The 22,247-nt window shown below is 38.1% G+C and overlaps 1 protein-coding gene across 2 annotated transcripts in view; it reads left to right on the forward strand.

Moving 5' to 3' along the window:
* Positions 1 to 22,247, forward strand: part of grm8a (glutamate receptor, metabotropic 8a) — a 327,929-nt gene that overhangs the window by 125,346 nt on the left and 180,336 nt on the right. Inside the window, exon 2 of one of the 2 annotated variants that reach the window (XM_037695788.1) lies at positions 3,592 to 3,808. In XM_037695788.1, coding sequence (XP_037551716.1) covers positions 3,592 to 3,808 — 217 coding nt within the window. Of the gene's footprint in view, positions 1 to 3,591; positions 3,809 to 22,247 lie in introns of those variants that run through there. The other variant, XM_037695789.1, reaches the window with a different exon arrangement.

Raw genomic sequence — 22,247 nt, forward strand, 5'->3', positions numbered from 1 at the left:
TTGCTTAGCCGTGGTGGTTAAAATGCTAATCAGTTGTAGATGTACGTTTAATGTGCAATAAATTCGGTTCGGAACCCAATATACCTAGGAACACATGTTTTTTTTTCAATATAGAGGGTGTATGTACCATAAATGGTCTGACCACTGCACATCTTCATTTTGTCAACAAGATTTCATCAACAATAAAAACTAATTGATTTTTGACATTTTATAGTCTTTTCCGAATAGTTTATGATGCATCAAAAAGTACTGTCAAAATCAAAAACGTCTACCCAGTAACTACTGAGGTGTTTCATATGTTATTAGTTTATTGCTTCATTAAGCCTAATAGGATTTATTCAAATGGAAACATGAGTTTATCTACTTAAACCGATTGTAATCGCTCCAACAATGTTACTAATATTTAGCTTGGATCCAGTTGACAGACTGACCCCTTAATGAGCGTGCCAGTGGCATGAATTTGGAACTTCAATGAGTATTAATTAGAAATCAGTTCAATGACATAATTACTGACAATTGTGTGTCGAGACACAAAAACAATGCATTACTCTGCTGATAAGCGTGCGAGAGTAAGAAGGTGTTAATTAAAACAACACATCAGCCTGCTCCGTTTTAACGCTCGTGATTCCCCCTCTCGCATCCTCTCACACATATTCATTAGTGCAAATGGAATTAAAGGGATTGGAGGAATAATCTCCCTCCTCGGCCATGTGGGGGAACTGAGTCGTTAATTTTCCACCTCCAGCTCCACTTGCTTTGAAAAACCTCGCAGCGCATGAATGATTTGGAACGCTCGAATGTTACGTGACTTTAGACGTGTTCAGCCTAAGTAGGTTCTTGTGCTTATACACATTTTGCAGTTCTTGCTCACCAATACACGAGGGACTATATTATTGTAAGCAGTGATGTTGTCTTTTTCGTTCTGTTTTTATTTTTAGACAACACAGGTATGGAAGTAGAAGACCGTATTAGGTCTAAGCTTGCGACAAACAGCAATGGATGTCACTGAATTAGTCTCTCCCTACTACTGCTTTAAGTTTTTTCCTGCTTTTTATTCAGTAATATTTTGGGAAATATGACAAGAAGATGACAATGCAGTGTATACAAAGGTGTGCTTGCATCTGTGTCGGTCTGTTTTCCAGCTGAGGAGCAGAATAACAAAAGATCAAAGTATCAGCTTTGCCCAGGTCACTCGGTTTCTTTCCCATAGCTGTTGTAAACAGACGAATAGCTCATATTCCTGCAGAGGTGCATTCAGTCCTCTTTGAAATGGATATTCGCATATTTAAATGTACACAGAGTAAAAGCAAAACAAGTGAAAAAGCCGAGACGCACACAGACAAAGGCTCACACAGTGCAGAGCCGACTGCACATGATTTGTTTCCTCGGTTGTGTCTATCTGCTGGCCTGCCTTTGATTTGTTTATCTCTGCGCTCCATGAATTATACATTCACATCCTGGACTTTATGAAAGTTTCCAATTGTGGTCCCTCGGCAGACGAGTCTAATAACAGCTCTCACATGTCCTACGCGTGAACTCTAGAGTTCACTGAAGGCAGTGGAGTAATTTAACAGAAAAAAGCTCGAGCACAAGATAATTTGGCTCTCGGTAGACTGCTAAAGAATGATCTGATCTTGCTTTAGTGGTTTATATTTGTCACTTTCATGGAATGAGACAAAACCCCGAGTTATTTGACGGGAAGTTTGGATGCATCTTTTATACTGTACTTATTAAGTAATGTCTGATGTATGACATGCTGTAGCTGAAGGTTATCTACTGCAACACTGTCTCCAAACCCAAGTGCTTTAATGTAGCTTTAAAACAACTTTTGGTGACATTGCTGTCATGGCAACAGTGACTACAGAAGTGTGTGTTTGAGTTGTAGCTGCCAAGTACTTGTCATTCCCATGTCAAGGTTTTCTAATATCTTACAGAAATGAAAGATGTGAGACTCCTATTTTATCTGTATATAATTTCCACTGGCTGTGTATTAAAGATGAAAGTAGATGAAATATGGGATGTGTGAGCTGCCAGCCTTTAGAGATCCAGCTACCATTGGTTTCATGGAAGAGCCGCTGGCATTGATTGCAAGTAACTCTTGTATATTGAGGTTTTCAGTAGCATTTCACTGTATTTAAAGAGTTTAAATAAATTGTTAGGACTTTTTTTTTCTGATTAGCTTGTGACTTTCTATGTTTATCGTGTACTCTTGTGCTTTCTTTGCTTAAACGGCTATAAAACGGCTATACAAATTTAGTTTTACACGTTACTGTAGATAAATAATTAAGTAAACGGGTCTGAACACCTTGTCAACTGGGGTGCAACCAAAATGATTAATGCGAGCCGACCTCTATCAAAGGAATAATGTTTTTTTGGCAATATTGTGATCCCTCTCACTTGGAAAAAACAAAACACAATGTATTCATATTCATATCTTGTGAGATCACAGAATATTGCATGAGATTATGCCTGACTTTATTTACATGGTTTGATGGAAAAACAGCGTTACTGTTGCACTGTCCAATCTCAGCACAAAAGATGAGCTTAGGTTGAAACTCTGTATGGATTCTTTCAAGAAATGCTGAGTCTTTAACTGCTTTTTTAATCTGTTCCATCGGATATCTTGTGATCATCTTTTCATTGCTGCTTTACTAAAACTATTATCTTCTTGGTTTTCTCTCAACTGACTGGACTGGATAATGTTCCAGTAAAGTTTTGCTTCCGGTTATTTTTCACATCAAACAGACAAGTGCTTTGGTCGTGATACCACATTTATGTCTGCTTACAACCTTTTGAAAAGTGTCAAAAATCCTGCAACATTGATCCCTAACCTTTACAAATGGCAAGGGACGAGTGTAGATGCTGGCTGGCAGAGATTTCCGATGATGCCTGAAGGGGATAAAGACAGTGAGCGATTAGCTTCAGAAACATTCTGGTCACCTACACAAACACACGCATCACGACCTGGTTAGTTTTTGCTCAGCGGTTGTGGTTCATTGTGCGTTTGAGTGCAGATGTGTAGAAGACAGCTGATGCTCCCGATGCTTTAGCTGCGATCGCCAGATCAGTCTTTCTCCTATGGAATGCCAAAGTATCCAATGGGTGTGTGTGTGTTTGTGAATGTTGACAAGTACAGAGCCCTCTCCCTCCTTTGCTGTCCCCTGTGTCAGAGGAAAAATCAATCTACCTGTCAGCCATTGAACACCTTCGGCCTGTTACGTTACCTATCAGCAGAGGCACGTGTGTTTGTGTGTGTCTTCTGTCATTCTGTCAACCTTGCATCTGTCTTTGTGCTTTTTTTGTTGGTCTGTCCTGCTGTTTTCCATGTGCCTCTTGCTGCTTCAGATCTTCACTCTCCCCTTTGTCGGTCATATTTGACACCATCGTTGAAAAATGAGAGCTTTGCATCGGCAGCTTATCTTTTTTTTGTCAACTATTTTCTCCACATTCACATTGATAATAATTCAGTTTATCCTTTTGGAAAACCAGCGTAGTCGCCCATCTTTTGACATTTTTGCAATTTTATTTAGAAGCTAATAAGAAACGTAGTGATTAAAACTTAACGTCTGTACTTAAAATGTTGTTTTCCAGATCCCCCAGATCAGCTATGCGTCCACAGCGCCTGAGCTGAGTGACAACAGCCGCTACGACTTCTTTTCTCGCGTGGTGCCGCCAGACTCCTACCAGGCCCAGGCCATGATGGACATAGTCACAGCAATGGGATGGAACTACGTGTCCACGCTGGCCTCAGAGGGCAACTACGGCGAGAGCGGTGTGGAGGCCTTCATCCAGATTTCCAGAGAAACTGGTAGGGATTGTTTCCACCCTTCCATTGCTCACTGGCTGATTTTCGTTAACCAAAAGCTAATCGCAAAAGAGTTTTACTTTTAATGAAATGCTGTGGCTTTACTGTTATCGTTTTTTTGAGACTGAGTTTGTCATTTACACTGGTTTTTAGTCATTGTGTTGCAATCAGATGGCATTAAATATTGATCTGAAATCCATTACTGGGCATTAAAAATGTTCTCCATCTTGACACCTTTAATCCAAATAACATTTGTTAGTCTGAACACAATTTATTATGAGCCAAACAGGAGGCCCTCCAATTAAATTAATGTTCTGTTGTGTTTTTTGAATCAAAGTGAATTACAAAATGTTGTATAGGTGAGTTCCTCTTTGGTTTAATGTTTGGTCTGACTGTTTTTGGACTTGTTGTGGTTATGCTATGCTATGAAGTGCTGTTTTCACGTCACGGGAGCAGTCTGAGCAGCTGAATTATAGTGGAACTGAGATAGTGATACATTGTTAGTAGAAAAGGTTACCATTTTTCTATCCACTGTTTTTAGAGATGGTAGCTATATAATGCAAACAACAGTCTTTTGTGTGCGCTAGATGATTGTAAGGAACTAAAGCAAAGCTGGATGTGAAAACGTGTTTATCTTCAATGAAGCTATAATGGAAGTTCAGTGTTGGGTGAAATACGGACTGGAATTTGCAAGCTTGCACATACACATTATACTGGTAAATGAATGTGCATGTCATTGTTAACAGTGCTGCAAGTTCAAGTAATTTTCAGTCAGGTCATCTGGACAGTTTCTTTAACTGTTTGTTTAACAAAGAAACTGTCCAGATGACCTGACTGAAATTTGTTGGATTATATACATGGATTATTGAGCATGGACTTTTTTAATGCTGCAGGTTCTTGTATAACATTATACTAGAAGACTTGACTGGCATGCATAAAGTTTTTGAGTATTATCATAAATGTGGCATCAAATTGTTACACTGCCACATTAAAAGTCCTTGTATCAGGTTCAATTCCTTGTCCTTTTCAAGCATTTATTTCCTTTTTTCTCCTGTTTTCTGTCCTTTATGTTTATTCTACTTAAATTAAAGGCCACTAGACTCAACTAGAACAATTAAAAAAGAACCGCAGAACTCTGTATGTCTCCAAACATCTGTCGCTGGTGAATTCTTGTGATAACACTTTGATTACATCAACCAGAGCTAAGTAACTAATGCACAGTATAAAGAGAATAAAGCTCATTCATCTTCTAATTAGTATAAGTGATTCTTACAGTACACAGCTGCTTTATACTGTGTGAAAAGCTTTTTTTTCCTCAGTTCATTAAATCCCAGCAGCCATCTGAAGGCAGCAGGGCGCATAATTAACATGGCTTACAGACTCAAATGTCATTGCCTCCCTTCCATTGGACATTTTATCTAAAATTGAATTTCATACTTTGCAACAATAATATCAGTGCATATGTTGTCGTGCAATGCCACCGACATGTTTTAACACAGAATAAAGTAAAAAGAAAAGTTTATTTCTGTTGTTGTCATCTCCATATGAGTCTGACTGCAGATTGGAAGAGTTTTGAAATCAATTGATGCCACTTTGGGTTGTGCAAACAACAGTCAGCGTCTTTTCATTGTGCTTTTATGTTTTTGTATTTCACAGTGATTGAATTGGTGATATGACTAATTGAGAGCAAAATTATCACTTTTCAAAACATACATTTACTAGTTAGCTTTTCCAAATGCTGAAACATGCATTTACTTAGTGACAGTTTCTTGGAAGGAAGAATAACTACAGGTATTTCTTGAGAATCGAACAAGGTTGAGTAATGTCCTCTGGATAGATTCTTCTTTGTTGAGAAGTAAGAACAAAAAATAATCTGGAGGATCTGACTCTACCTTGTTATATTTATCTACCTGGATTATTGTGCATGCATCAGGACATTTTTAACCACTTTGGCCAGGATTGCCTCAAACTACGTAGTTTTAGAGTTCGAGCAGACAGGAACCACCTGTCAACCTCCGATGCAGATAGTGACACCTTTCCCCAGAGCCTGCAACTCAAATCTTATGTCAGTAGGCACCAGGCAAGTGAGCTCCTTCAGAGGGCACAGACCCAGCTGCTGAATGAACAGGTGAGACAGACCAATTTTCAAGATTGAGCCTTTAAAGGCCAAAGAAGAGCACATCAGACAAAAAGCTAATAGCACGCCTAGATAAGACCACATTTCAGCAAGCGGTTGATTTGACAGATAAGGCATGCTTACCTTAACATGTCACGTTCATTCAACCTTTATTTATACAGGTTAGTCCCATTGAGCCTCGGAGACTCATTGACAAGAGAAACCTGATTTTAACAAAGAGTGATGACAACAGTAGGCAATCATAAAATAAAGCATACAAATTGAGAAGAACAAATGAAAGAAAATGATTAAAAAACAAAAACAGCTAGATTGTAAAGCAATGAAGAATACTAAAAACAGGGACATGTCTGCATTGGTTTTTGCCATAAACTTAGCAGGTGTTAGTCCAAGACCGGCAACAAAAGAAGTTTAATTTACTGGCAAGTCATCAAGCCCATCACAATCTTAACAACACACTCAGTGGCAGACAACACACTGGTAGACAGTCACACGCCAGGGAGACAGAAAAGTGGGTGAAGAATTTGTCTGACCGACAGCTCACCAAGCCGGTGACAGAGGACTGAATTTGCCAGGGGACTGAACTTTGTGGTTGTGCCAAGAAGAATTCCTCTGGTGGAGATGATCACAGCCACAGTATCAGCTATCTGCAACAATAAAATTACAGAGTTTGAAGCAGAACAACTTAGGAACAATGTTTCAGCCTGTCTCAGCAATGCCAAACCACCACCTCCCAACATCAGCAGAGAGGAGAGGGACATGCTCAGCACTATGTGACAACAAAGAAGAATCTGCCCAGAGGAAATATTTATTTCATTTATTCCATTAATGGAATAGTGAGACCATGTTTTAACCGGAACCACTTTGGGTGAATTAAACTTGGGGAACAAGAATGACATGGGCACAAAAAACATGAAATCAGGAAATGGATGACTTGTCTGTTTTGATTTAAATCTTAAAAGCCCAGGCCCTGTGGTCTTTAGAGCATCAAGTTGCGTAAACGCATCCCCAAATCAGTTTGTGAAATCCTCTAAGTGATGTTGATAGATCAAAATGTTGTCAGTTTCTCTTGTTTATACCTCAGATGTGTATTAGAACGCACCACGTTGAGTGCTGACAAATATTTACAGAGTGAAAGAGTTCAAGATAAGTAAAGTATCCTTTAGAGAAAATGTCAATGGAGATTTCTCCCTTTTGATATATTTTGATCATTCCCTTTACAGCAGTCCTTCTCAGCGTAGCTTTTTCCTTCATTGTGTGTGCGCTGCTTCAGAGATGACAGCTCTGCGTGCGTGTTTGTGTGTGTACACTGTGGTCTCTTCGTCCAGCTCTCTGCCTCTCTGGAGCCACCTCACCTGGGGGCTGGATGCTGTGACAGTCAGCACATAGATATTTTCTGTGGTGTCAGATCGCTGTCCGTGTGAGGCCCCCCTCTAAAGACTAAAGCAGTCCTCAGCATTTGTGTTGTGCAGGTCAGCATAGTGTTTTCTTCTTCAGAGTGTGTATGGGTGGGCGACATGCTGTGACAGCAGCCAGTCAGTTGTTTATTCTGCAGCTCTTTTTAAGATTCAAACCAAACCCAAAGGATGAAGCGATGGCAGAGCAGGACAGAGCTGGGGATAGCTTATAGGATGTTGGTGTGTGTTTATTATACATTTGTGGAAAAACAGATGGCAAAGGGACAAGATAATAGAAGCAAATTAAAAACCTAGCATTACTTAGAGGAACATTAATCACCAGCTGCTGCACGCCAGTGTTTTAGACCAAAATTGTATTTTTTGAGGAGTAATGGAGTTATAGTTTTAGTTAGACCTTGAAAATAATGTAATGCTTAATTGCATGCAATATTGCGAGAGTATGTGTTGAGAATGGATTTTGGCTACTACCACAACAAATTTCAGCTCACTATATATTAAACTGACTGGAGTATAGTCATTGTTGTGCTGGCTAAGGTCCATAAACTATGGCAGCCAACTTAAGTTGACTCCACTTGTAGATGTATGATTAGTTTATGAAAGTTAGCCTCTCAGCTGCTATCATACTAAATTTTAGTTTAACATCTATACAATTAATTTAATTATAACTATTGTTGTATTTTCTAAGGTCAGTTGACTGCGGTGACCATCTCAATATACACTGCCTGGCCAAAAAAAAAGTTGCCACCAAAAAAAATAGGTCACACACTGATGTTTCTTTGGACCGACTTTAGCTTTGATTACGGCATGCATTTGCTGTGGAATTATTTTGATAAGCTTCTGCAGTGTCACAAGATCTATTTCCAACCTGTGTTGGATTCATTTTTCACCAAGATCTTTCAATGATGACTAGGCACTAGGCATGATGGGTGCATCATTCACCTGCCTCTCTTCTTACCCTGATACGCCCATCACTCTGGACTCATCAGACCACATGACCTTCTTCCATTGCTCCAGAGTCCAATCTTTATGCTCCTGAGCAAATTGAAGCCTATTTTTCCAGTTACTCACTGATTAGTGGTTTTCTTAAGGCTACACAGCTGTTCAGTCCCAATCCCTTGAGTTCCCTTCACATTGTGTGTGGGGAAATGCTATTACTGTCACTATTAACCATAGCCCTGAGTGCTACTGTTGTTTTTCTTCCATTTGATTTCACCAAACGTTTAAGTCATCGCCGATCACGATCATTCAGGATTTTTTCCGGCCACATTTCCTCCTTGAAGACGATGGGGCCCCACTATTCTTCCAGTTTTTATTAATGGGTTGGACAGTTCTTAACACAATTTTAGTAGTTTCTTCAATCATCTTAGATGTTTTCTCTGCTTGATGCCAATGATTTGACCCTTCTCAAACAGACTGACATCTTTTCCATGACCACGCGATTCGTCTTTCAACATGGTTGTTTAAGAAATGAGGAGCAACTCATTGCACCAGTTGGGGTTAAATAACTTGTTGTCAGCTGAAAGATAATTGCCCATGCAGTAATTATCCCATGGGAGGCTCGTACCTGTTTGTTTAATTAAATCCAGGTGGCAACTTTTTTTTCCAGGCAGTGTAGATTGACTGATAAAGGGAATCCAGTGATTATTTCCTGTGTGTTTTGTTGAAATACATCCAATGGTTTGAGTTATTTTGCTGACAGTTGAGTTCTGGTAATGCCAAAGTTTTGAACACAAATCATGCACAAGGGTACGAGTTGGGCATTAATCTCAGTTAGTTTTACAGATACTGAGCTAGAGTTTGTTGCTGTGGGAGCTGAGTTGTAACCATTTTTGTGTTTCCTAAAGTTGACTGGCTATGGTGGCTATTTTAAACAAGATTAAATTCATAAGTTCATTGTAGATGTACATCTAAAGATTTATCTCTAAAGGTTACATTAAAATTTGTTCAGTGATTCAAAAAGGAAGAAAAACCACACGAGTTCCACACATCTTAATATAGATTCAAAGCCATCTCTGCCTTAACAAAAAATAAATAAAAAATCCACTCATGCATGCTATGTTCACATTTATATTTTTATATATACGCTCAGGCACATGGAACTCTCCCACACAAAGAGCCATGGGAATTTCTAGGTGATTATTTTGTGATTACAGTGTAATAATTGCAAGGCAATCTGATTAGTGGCTCCAAAAAGCCATATAAATTAGTGTGTAATTATCCACTGGTACTTGTTGACAGTGTGTATGTAAAATAGTGCCTTCATGATTGCATACATGCATGTTAATCATCTAAAAGTTTCAAAATAAATGCTTAAACCTCATTTGCATAAGTCAAATGTCACCGAAAGTTGCTTTGTGTTTGTGCTTTAAAGATGGAAGTTATTTAACAATGCCTAGTCATGCTTCTTCATTGTGAACCTGTACTTTTTCTTACACAACACACTAAGAAAATGTATTTGCCTCTCTAGTATATTCTTTGAAGCAGAGTATGTCCTACTTACATTTGTTGCTACACAGCTGCAAAGTCGTGCCACTCCCAGGAGAAGTTCATTTGAAAATCCTGCACAACTAATTTTTCAGCCTAGCTCACAGCAGTCAGCAATATCTTTGTTTCTGCAAGAATTGCTTCAGGGAAAGCTGGAAATAGATTCAAATTTTTAGGTTTCAGCAAAGAATGAATCAATTGAAGTCATTGACATTTGATTGCATCAACTTTCATATTGTTGAATAGCACTGTACTGCCACTAAAAGACATGCATTTAAATTGTCGTTCCTCTGTGAAATTCTTCAAAGCACAGCGTAAGATAAGACTTTCCTCATCAATCCCAGCACCTGTGTTAGTATCGGTCGCACTTCAGTGACCTTCCATCATTTATGGCGATCAAGGCAAGGATGTTCCTTGTCCCCGTTTATAACTTAAATTAAACCTCCAGTGGAAGCAATAAGATGTCAGAATGATGTATACAGTTAGAATCTGGATTGAGTCATTTATAATGTGACTTCAAATGCTCAAGAGGAATGAGAATACAGGACTTAGTGGGGGGAAATGCTTGTACCCATTGTTGTAAGAAAAGTAAGATTTGCATAATAAATTGTTTTCAGTTCGTCCATCTATTCATTCATCCCTCCATTCCACCCCTCCCCTATTTTCCATGGTCGGGTTGCAGAGGCAACAGGTATGCGTTTGCCTCAGGGTCTTCTCCAAATAGGACATGCCTGGAAAACATCCAAAGGGAGGTGCCCATGAGGCAACGTAATCAGCTGATCAAACCACCTCATCTGACTCTTTGTAGAGCAGCAGCAGCTCTACTGTCAGAGCACCTCACCTTACCTCTAAGGCTGAGCTCTGCCACCCTGAGGAGGAGCCCATTTCACCCACTTGTATCTAGTTCATGCCAGTCGTTAAACAGTCTTATGGAGACAGTAGCTATGTTTACATGGACATAAGTAATTGGATTAAACAACCATTCGGAATAAAAAAATACATCATTCGGATTATTCTTTGTTGATTCAGCTCTATCCGAAAACTTTATATATAAATCCTAAGTGGTAAAATTGAATGCAGCAAAACTTCTCATGTTTTTTTGAAGACATTTCTCTTCTCATACAAAAAAATTCTTCAGTTCTAACAGACCCATGATTGTGATTATTAAAACAACTTTTAAACATGGAAATCCTAACCAATGATCAAAAATGAATTTATCTTGTATTTACCCATCTGGGATAGTTGTGTCCTCATTTCATCATCAACCTACACCAAGGTCTTGATTCATAAATTACTAGAATACTCTTGTCAATCTAAATCCCTCCTAACATGGCATGTAAACATTAAAATAATTGCCTCTGTGTGCTTGTGTGTCTCTTGTGTTTATATATTCACTGGTTCACAAGATATTTTGCTCAAATTCTTAGATTTAAATCCATTAATTAATTTATATTACAAATGATTGACAATTTGTTGTCGCAGGTGATCAACCTTAAATAACAGGAAAAGAGCTATAGCCCAGTCAATAATGAACACACTGGGCAAAAATGTAATGTTAGCAGCGAGTGTCATCCACATGACTTACTTTGAGCTCTAACAAATTACAATATCTTTTGTAAAAACATGAACCTACAGGGCAGTGGTAATATTCCTTCAAGGAACGCTGGTTTATATTAAGAAGACATATATTCAACATATTTAACATCTTCATTAAGTAGATCTGTTTAAACTACGTGTTTCCACATTTTGTTTTTTGATTATGCTTTAGGGGTTGGTTATAAAATTTAATTAACAATCCTGTCTTTTTAGACAATCATTTTTAGTTGATATTGCTGTCACAAGATAAAAAGCAGGTTTATTTAGAAGCAATAAAATATTAAATTATAGCAGTCTAGTTTTAAAGTGGCATTTGTGCTTTTAAAGGATATTTTTATATTTTCGTTGCCATCTTAATGTATTGAACTGAGATTTTACAGTGCATTTTTTACAGTATTTTTTATTTATTTATTTCTATAACACTGTAGTGATGTTCAGCCCAGATCTCAGTCATCTACTGATCTGAGTAACGGCTCACAGATGTTTAATCAGCTGTTTATCTTCTATGCATTCAGTCGACAAATCTCATACAGAGAACAATGTTTAAGCTGCCTTCACCACCTGCTTTGCAAAATGCTTTGCAACCCACCTCCACCTGACTCCTCCCTGTCATACTGTGCATGATGTAATCAGTGTCATGAGTGTTACCATGAAAGTTGCTTTCTTATGTACAGTATGTGGTCTGTGATGCTCCTGTATTTGCCACAGTGGGGAAAAAAGCTCCTGTTTACTTTTTAACATCACCGATGGTCCCTGCACAGTCTTCTCACTAACTCAGAGGTTGTTGTAATGTAGATTTTATGTTCAAATCATAAACTCAGAAAAAGTTGACATGATCACCATATCACCTACTGAACATTTAGAGATGCTGAATCTCTGTAGTAAAGATGAGCAGAGGCTCATTTGTCTGTGAAAACTGCATCTAAAAATAGTCAAACATTTTTAAGTATATTGTTCTTCAACATTGTTGTTTAGACACAAAGTTTTTTTTTTTTTTTTTTTAAACCATAGGTGCCACATTCTCTACACTAAAGAGTAGAGGGAACAAACAGACTATCGTCAGCACTCTGGTCACAAGCCAGCCACTCAGATGGTATGGGGGTACATTATTGTCTATGGCAGCTTACACATCTGGAAAGACACCATCAATGCAGAAACATATATATACAGGTTTTGAACAAACATATGGTCCCATTTTTATGTTTTTTTTCAAGGAAGTATAGTAGTCCCTTGTTTATCGCGTGGGTTCCCGTGATAAGTGGAAAAAATGCAAAGTAGGGATACATCGGTTGCTGCTGACAGTCCCTAAAACTAGGCTGAAGCTCAGAGGTGACAGTGTTTGCTGCTGTTGCTCCCAGGTTATGGAACAACTTACCCTTGAGTGTCAGACAGGCCTCCTCTCTTCCTGTTTTAAATCTCTTTTAAAAACACACTTTTATTATTTAACTTTTAACACGTGATCTTATCTTTTATGACATCTTAAAACACACCTGCCATGAAACTGGTATGTGTATGTTTTTCTGTTTCTTTGTGTATTCTTTGTATGTTTTTATTGTCTTAATTAATTTATTTTTGGTCTTATTGTACAGCACTTTGGCTACCCTTGTGGTTTTTAAAATGTGCTATAGAAATAAAGTTGATTGATTGATTGATTCAAGTTCAGGTGAACTTTATTGTCATTATCATTACCATAGTTGTAAGTAGTAGCGTATTTTAGTAATTACTGTAGTAGTAAGTAGTGGTTTATTTTAGCATGTATATACAGGTATATATTAAGGCATTTTAAACCTTTTCCACATTCTTTCATCGTCCCCAACAGTTTTCTAAACTCTAAACGCTCTAAAAGAGCACAAAATATCATGATCTCAGCTCTCTGCCACCTGCTAGCACGCTTGCGGCCACGCCCACTTCTCCGATCATGATCAGATCATGACACGCTGCAGGCAGAAGCTTCTCCTGCAGCTGTGGGCTGCACACAGGTGCTAAATAATTTAAAATGTATTTAAAATAAAAAGTCCATGCCGATCGTGCAGCTCATCCATCAATCAGCCAATTGTGCGTCATGTCCAATCTTACTTTGAAAAAACTGCGATAGAGCGAGGGACTACTGTAGTTGAATATTACAGCAAGACAATGCTAAACTGCATACTTATTTCACTACAACAGCACGGCTTCGTAGTAGAGTAGGCCAGGTGCTTGAATGGCGTGCCAGCAGTCCAGACCTCTCACCAGTTGAAAACATTTTGTGCATTACAAAACAAAGAAACATAAAAAGCTCAGCGCTTCTGAACAGTTGGAATCCTGCATCAGACAAGAATGGGACGTTTCCTTCCAGAAACTCCTAATAGCTGCTCTCAGTTCCTTGTAGTTTACAGACATGCTAAAAAAGAGTGGATGTTTTGCAGCCTTGTCTAAACTGTTTTAGATGCACTGATGCCATTAAATTCAAAATTACCTTTTTTTTAAAATTAGTAACATTTAATAACATTAACATGTGATTAAAATATGGATTTGAGATTCAAACACCATTGCATTATGTTTATACTTGACTATAAATTTTAGAACCAAACACCTTTTTTTAAACAGCCTAAGTAAAATAACCACATTTTGGCTTGCCAAATGTGTCCGTATATGCATCCTATTTCAACTACTAGTTTTAATGAGTATATAGTTTTTAATAGTGTTTTGAGGCAATAGCCTAAAAGTGTTTCACAAGTGTTTTTTTTTTTTGATGATTCAGTTCAGCACCCTCTGCAAAATGATACAAAACCTTTTGCTCAATCATGCTAACATCCTGAAATGTATTCACCATGACTTTCTCAGCGTACCACAGTCCGTGGGTTTTGTTACCTGCAGCCATGGCTTTCCAGTCATGCAGAACTAGTAACGGCCACAGCTCAGTGAGCATGTCCCAAACATGTTTGTTCATCATTAATAAGTTCAGAAACTGCATGCAGAAAATCAACCTTTTTCGTGTGTGTACGCAATAATTCAATCTAGTCTGCTGATGAAAGGTTAATGAGCAAATAATGCGAAGTTTAATATTAGAGCATGGTTTCAGGGGGAAGCGTGGGAGGAAAAGGCTTTCCTGATGTGGTAAAACATGCAGAATGTCACATCTTACATCACATTGAACAGTAAAAATACCATCAAGAGAGTGGTGTCCTTGGTTTGTTAAGGTTTAATTTCTGGGCTTCAAATGTTCACGTCTACATTTCAACATAATGCAGACGGTCTGAAGTGAGATGTAAGTATGCATGAGTAAGATCTTTGTATTACCGTTCATGCATAAGAACCTGTAGGAGCACATGTCTGGTATGAATTCACTGGCTCAGAACAACCACCTCTCTGTGACACTGGCTGCTCAACAGAATCCCAGAAAGAACTGCTGAAGATGGGAAGGAAATGAGCCAGAGAGAGCAAATAATTAAATGTTTATCTCCCCGTTCATTTAATTAGTTCTCTGGCTCTCTGCTAATCTTCAGGCTTTTTGCTTAGCTTTGCTTCTTTAGTTCACTTTCAGGCCACTCTTGCCCTCCACAATCTGAGCATATCTTGTCATTATCTGAGTCTCACTGCTGGCTTATGTTGTTTTATTCAGGAACAGTGAAAAGCACAATAACTGAAAGCCCTATATACATTTAAGTCATTAATTATTATCAACAGTGTGCGGTGGAATTACACCACACTTGCAATGATAAAACATTTATAACATACCATCACTGTTTGTAAGGATTTATGTGTTGATGCTATCTCAGCATTCACTCTTTCTTGTTTTTTTTTATATTATTATTATGATTTTTGCAGTTTAACTACTTCTTACTTTTTGCTATTTCATCCCTTAAAATATCAAAATGTTCAGCTTATTTAGTAAATGGGTGCAATGACTTATTTTTTGTTATATATATATATATATATATATATATATATATATATATATATATATATATATATATCATCATCATTCATCATCATTTACTTTATTTCAGACACAATATAAGATCCATATAGAAAACATAAAAACATAAAAAAACAGCAAAAACACAGAATTAAAAAGTTTTTCTATAAAGGCTCAAAAGCCAATGAGTCCATAAAGTAGAAAAGTATCGCACAGAGCTTAGTCCAGGGTTGGTCAGTGTAGCGATGATACAGTCTTCACATATATATATATTTGTTTGTATTATTATAAGTTTATTTTCAAGTTATCTCCCTACAAAATACTATATGTTCATATCCTTCAAAATCAATGTATGCTTGCTCTATTTTTCTCATCTTTTTCTTGTTAGCTACATTTCTGATACCTTTAGCTTTTAGCTAACATTTTGGTACTCTTAGCATTTAGCTATTGTTCTACTAAATTTTAGTTTTTAACTTCTTTTGACTTTTAACTTTTAGCTAGCCTTTTGATGCTGTTAGATCATTTTTCTCCATTTAGCTTTTTAGCTAGTGCGCTGCTGCTTTTAGTTTTGGTAACTCAGGTTCAGCTTCTTCATCACATTGCAGCAGATTTCAGTCATTCGGTACTGTTAAGACATTTTTTTGCTGAAACTAATTGCTCTAGATTTTTCTGATGGTTTTGCAGCCTTTTGTTAAAATAACAGTTTATTGATCTATTGTGGTCAGATTTAGATGTTTTTGTACAAAGATTAGGGTATTTTTTTTATACTTAAAGAATTACACGTTTCATATTTAGCTTAAGTTGGAATACACACACTCTGTCGTTCTACTGACGAGAGATGTCTCTTGGGTTGAATTAGCTCTCTGGTTCTTGTCCTTGATTACACTCCGCTCACAACTTAAGACTGGCGTTATTTATCACCACGCTCACAGACGCACACAGGGAGTGCAGAGCAGACATTGGCTCATCCATTTGTAACTAATTAAACCAGCCACAGTTTTCATCTCAAGGTGAGGCTGTCTTTGTTTTCTGAAGGGCTCAGCCGTTTGAAGACTTCTTTATACTGCTGCTTTGTGATGCATACGTTAAGATTTACTTTAAATGTATAGTAAAAAGGTTATTTAAAATGAACAAAAATCATACAAAGTTTGTGTTTATGTTTTTGTTTTGTGTAATTTTACTCTAAAAAATGTGATTTTGAAGTGGTTGAAACATTTTTATTTTTACGTCTCTAATATGATCAGCCCATTTCACTATTGTGGGCCCTAATCATCAGAAATTAACAGCCCTCTGAGGACGGCATTACTTTCCAGAGGTCATGGAAATAATTATAACCCGAGAAGCACTGTGAATTTCATCCCATCCAGTTGGAAAATACATTTTAGCAATTACCCCGCAGCCTCACCAAGAACAGATTCAACAGAAAATACACACTCGTTTCTACTAAAACTGGAGGTGGCTTGCTGTGCTGTTCTGACCCATAGAACAGCCGTTCACCACTCTTCAGTTTCTGGTTAGGAATTAGAAGTGTAAAGCTGTTTACTGACAGGCAAAGATTTCCCGTATATCAAAATCCAAATCTCGTTTAATCCAATTTTGACCTTTTTTTTTTTCTCGTTCCTGTAAAACTATACCTTTAATTCAAAAAGTGTTTCAGGGCTTCTACTGTATTTTGAACTGTACCTCGTATGGATAGTGTCCATTTCAGCTCCAGTGGTTTTCTTGACAGAGGTGAGAACTCCTCATATTCTCTTATGACTGAGCGAGAGGAGGTGCAGGGATGAGAGAACAGAGAGGGAGAAATTCAGTCTTAGTGAGTGGTTGTGTATTTGTGTGCATGCCCTCTATTCCATTTTTATTTAGCTCCTTTGAGTCCATCAGACGATCAGGGAGAGTAAGAAGGCAGCATGCAAACCCCCAGAAGTAATTTCAGCAGTCTTACCTCACTGGTTTATACACGTGTGTTTGTAGAGGTTCTGTCAGGTACCTGTGTATGTTTTCAGCTGTGATATATATATATATTTTTTAATCTCCACATTCGTCTATAAATGTATATGTGATTTTTTTTTAAAGGGTGCCAGTATCTTTGCGTTTGATCCAGCTGTTTTGTTTTTAGCATGAATGAGTATGCGTGTGCAGCTTTAAAGCACTTTAAAGCCTCTTCTTTGTTCTGCTCCAGTAACTTTTTGTTCTCATTCGCTCTTTCCCTCCATTTTTCTTCTGTGTCTGCAGTGCTGTTAGGGCCATGTATGAAATAAATGGCAAGAACCACTGTTGGCAGGCACTACTTACAGTTGGGCCAGCTGACATTTAGAGTTAAGTAAAGTTTAACGCTAAAACCAGAAGTGAGTTCAGTCTTAGCTTCAATCAACGAAACGAGTATAAAAAAGGATAGTTTAGTAAAGGGATAGGCAAGGAATTAAATATGAATGAAATAAATAATTTAACATGGACAAATGTATACTGTATGCCAAACATGACCTCAAACATAAATTAATGAGTGATTTTATTTTTATTTTTTGGCTTCTCCCTTCTTCAGCGAATTAAGTTGCGCGAAGACTTGGCAGTTATTTTTACGCCGGAAGTCCTTCCTGGCGCACCCACAGACCACCGAGCTACCACAGCCCTCTGTGTGGAGCAGAGAGCTGCCATCTAGGGTGCCCGAGGGAGCAGATGGTGGGGGTTAAGGGCCTTGCTCAAGGGCCCGGAGTGGGGCGAATGAGGGTGGAGGCAAAACAAACGAATGAATAAATAAATTAATTAATTAAATTGCTGCCATGCTATGACAAATATTGATTTGTATAGATAGGTCCAGGCCTCCCTTGAAAAAGAGATCTGTGATTTCAGATAAATCTGCCTGATTAAATAAAACACACGCATGCACACACACAGAGATTGTTTCAGCTCTATGACTACTCAAAAGTGTAACAGTGGTGGGTTAACATCAACTCTCCATGCTGCTTTGCCTCATTAATCAAGATGGAACAAGTTGTTTAGACCTGGCTTAAAAGTGTTTCCTAAAGAAGGCTTGACATTAGAGATGCACAGATCCGATAATAATATCAGTATTGGTATCGAAAAACAATTCTGGATCAGGTATTGTGACAATGTGATCGATCCAGGACTGGTCAGATCTATTCACTCGAATTCTATGTTTTGCGCTCTAAGTGACGTTACGTGCTAGCGAACTCGCCGCACAGATTGTTTTCAAAATGGAACAAGCGAAAGGATCAGCCATCTGGAACTTTTTCACACTACCTCAGCCAACACATTCGACAGCTACGTGCAATACGTGCATAGCGGTGGTTCCAGGGGGTGTCACTAAAACTTCCAGTTATAACACTACCAACTTAATCAAGCATGTCCAGAGATTTCACCCTAAAGAGCACGCGGAGTTTGTTGCATGGAATTCAGCACTGTTTTTCTGTATCAGATCAGTATCGGATCGCCATCGACCGAAAATGTGGGCATCGATATCGGTATCGAAAGTTGAAAATAGTGGATTGGTGCATCCCTACTTGTCATTGTGATTTATTAGAGCAAGCTAACTTGTTTTTAATATTTGAGTGAAAGTAGATCCATCTACCACAAATACCCACTGAGTCTAGAAGAACAGTTCCAACTACAGCAGTGGAACCTGGTTCCCTGCAGGAAGGAATATATTGGACCCACCATGTTAGATGCCAACTGTCAGAATAACTATCTTTAAATGTGATTTTTTTTTTTTAGCCCAAACCACATGACTGCAAGAATAATTTATGCTTGTCAAAAAATAGCAAAATGTTTGAACAATTTGAGAAAACTTGTTTCTTCTAGAAACTTGTTGGAGAAATTCTCTCGCTCACGATTGTTCACAACAGATAGACCATCTGCAATTTAAAGAATAGTAATAAAGATGCAGGCTCACGACTGAAGATTTACAATTTGGAAAATTCTTGGTGGAACTTTGTTGCATTTTTGTTGTTGTTGTTCAATATGAACACACACAGTCACACATTTCCCACAGCTTTTCACTTGGACAAGCTGTTGAGCTGATTGCTGGAGTTACAATGGGAATCTTTTAAAATCTATCAGTAAATCAAATGTAGGAATCTGCAACAAATACACGTAGACTTTTCCTCACATCTTTCATGTGTCTTCTCACTTCCACTTTATGAAACAGAGTACACACACTAAACCACACACACGTGGCCCAACAGTGTGATGGATGGGGAGTTGGCAGAGGCTGATTAGTGGGGCGTGGAAGGGGCAGTATTACAACTCTGTCAGCTTAGTGATTGCATTGTTGCTTAGACAACGATCCATGTTGGAAATCTGGAACGAGGGAAGAGTAATCAATGATCTTAGTCTTTGTCTGTTTGATTTCTTTGAAACCAACCCCCATTTTTTTTTCTTTCTGAATCCATTCCTGTTGTTACTCCATAGTCTTTGCTTCCTTGACTTAGCTCCCTGCCGGCCTCTGACCCGTCCTCCATCTAATTCCTGGGGTTAAACTATGGGCTCGTTGACCTTCAAGTTGCCTTTTCAGCTTCCATTTAATTTCATTTGCACAGCTTCCCTTTCTCCATGTTGCCATCCCGCTCTTAGCTTATTTTTCTCCATTTCCTGTTCCAATCACCTATGCATGTTCTGCTTGTTCACATTCTTTACAAGCATACAACTTTGTATTCTTACTCTGGCGCCTGTGAACCTACAGTTGGCTTTGACAGATTTTTTCTTTGATCCTTTAGTGTGTCGCATTGTAAGGACCGCGGAAAAAGACCCTAGCAAGATCACAACTGCCACAATATAAAGGTTTTTATGCAGCTTTTGTGAACTGAAATCAGATTTGATGTTCCCAACGTATTTTATCTCCAAACCATTTTTGCATACAAAGAAATGGGAGCTTGATGATAAATGGTGAGTTTGATTTACCAGCTAGCAGAGTGAACATTTCCCCTGTGGGCTTCCAACCTTTTGTTTGCTGCTTTTTGAAAACTTTTCTTTTTCCTAAAGTTCAACTTTGTTTTTATTTTCATGAGCACACAAAGATTACAGTGTTGGGATATTGAAGCTTGGCCAAGATGAAGTGATTAAGTGCAGCAAGATGTAAAGTTATATTGACCATTAGACTGAGCAGATGGGAGGGGGAGCAGCAATTTTAAATTTAAATCAGATAAGGAGCATGCAGTTTGAATACAAAATGTTGAAGGCAAAAAAGCAGATGAAGTGCACTGACACTGACACCCTCTCCCCAATTATCTGCAAAAAAGGAAATCTGTTCATTGTTCCACAGCATGTTTTATACCACACAATGGTGTTTGTTACTGGTTTCAACTCTAATTTCAGTTGTGTAAAGAAAGGTCACTGGAGTCTCACCTATCAAAGGGTTGTGCTTTTCAAACATACACTTCTCTCATGTTTACACCTGAATGACGTTTGATGCTGACAGGTATTGCACACCCAATTATGTGACAGAGATGACTGTGGAAGCTGACAAATGACGGGCATTGGCCGGGTCTTGGAGGCATTTCTCACACTTTAACAAACATAGCCACATCTCCACAGTTCGACTGTGTAAAGTAATTTATTCCCCCTTTGCCTGCACTGAGCCCCGGATTTAAAAGTTTCACCACTTACCAGAGCCTTCCCCATTTTTCACTCTAGAATGAAACCAGTATTATTCAAAAGAGAAATAAGAATTTATGCAAGCTTAGACATTGCCTTATGTCTATACTTACCCTCACTCTTCCTTGCATTATTCTATCCCCTGCGTTTACTGGCTTTCTGGTTTTCATTAAAGTGGGATCTTTTCTGTTTTCTAGCCTGGTTATCTATTTGATGTAAGATACTGAAGGGAAAAAAAACAACATAATTTTTTTTTTTTTATTATTAGAAAGGTTTGTAATGATACTGGCATATTTAATAACAACAAGAACAATAAAAACAATAATAACAACAATAATAATAACAATAATAGTAATAATCATTATTAAATATGCCAGTATCATAAAAAACCTTTCTAATAATAAAAAAAAGAAAATTGTTCCTTTAATTGTTATACATTTTATTTGTATAGCGCTTTTCTAAATATTCAAAGACACTTTTTTTTTCATTCAACCTTTATTTAAACAGATAAATCACATTGAGCCTCAAAGACTCTGACTTTACATGAGTTAAAAATATATAAACTCAACAATGCATCACAACACATAAAAACACAATAAAACATTTAAAAAGGGCAAATTTAAACATTAAAAGCCAATTTAAACAGGTTGGTTTTGAGTTATTTCTTAAAAGTGGAGAGATCGAAGCAGGCACTAAGCTGTTGGGACAGTGAGGTCCAGAAGGTGGGGGTAGCGATGGAGAAGACTCTGTCTCCCCTGGTTCAGAGCTTGGTCCTACAGGGGAGAGACAGAATTGGGCATTGGAGGAGCGGAGGGAATGAGAAGGAGTGTAGTGATGGAGTAGGTCGGTCAGGTATGGAGAGGCCAGATTATGGAGGGCTTTGAATGTGATGAGGAGGATCTTGAAATGGATGCACTGAGTGACAGGGAGCCAATGGAGTTTCTGCAGGACAGGAGTGATATATTCACGGGAGCGAGTGTGGGTGAGAAGGCGGGCAGCAGAATTTTGAATAAATTGCAGTTTGTTGAGAGTTTTGCATGGTGTACTGTACAAAATGCTATTGCAATAGTCGATTCTGGATGTGACAAAGGCATGGATTTGGATTTCAGCAGTAGAGAAAGTGAGTGATGGGCGGAGTCGTACTATGTTTTTGAGGTGGAAGAATACAGTCCGAGTTATCTGTTTGATGTGTGATTCGAATGAAAGAGTGGAGTTGAGAAGAATACCAAGATTATGAATGAGTGGGGATGGAGTGAGAGTGATATTGTCAAATTTGAGGCAGAAGTTTTTAGTGGACTTGGTAAC

Source organism: Nematolebias whitei, chromosome 22 (genome assembly GCF_014905685.2).
Source record: "Nematolebias whitei isolate Nwh7 chromosome 22, NemWhi1, whole genome shotgun sequence".
NCBI classification, from domain to species: Eukaryota; Metazoa; Chordata; class Actinopteri; order Cyprinodontiformes; family Rivulidae; genus Nematolebias; species Nematolebias whitei.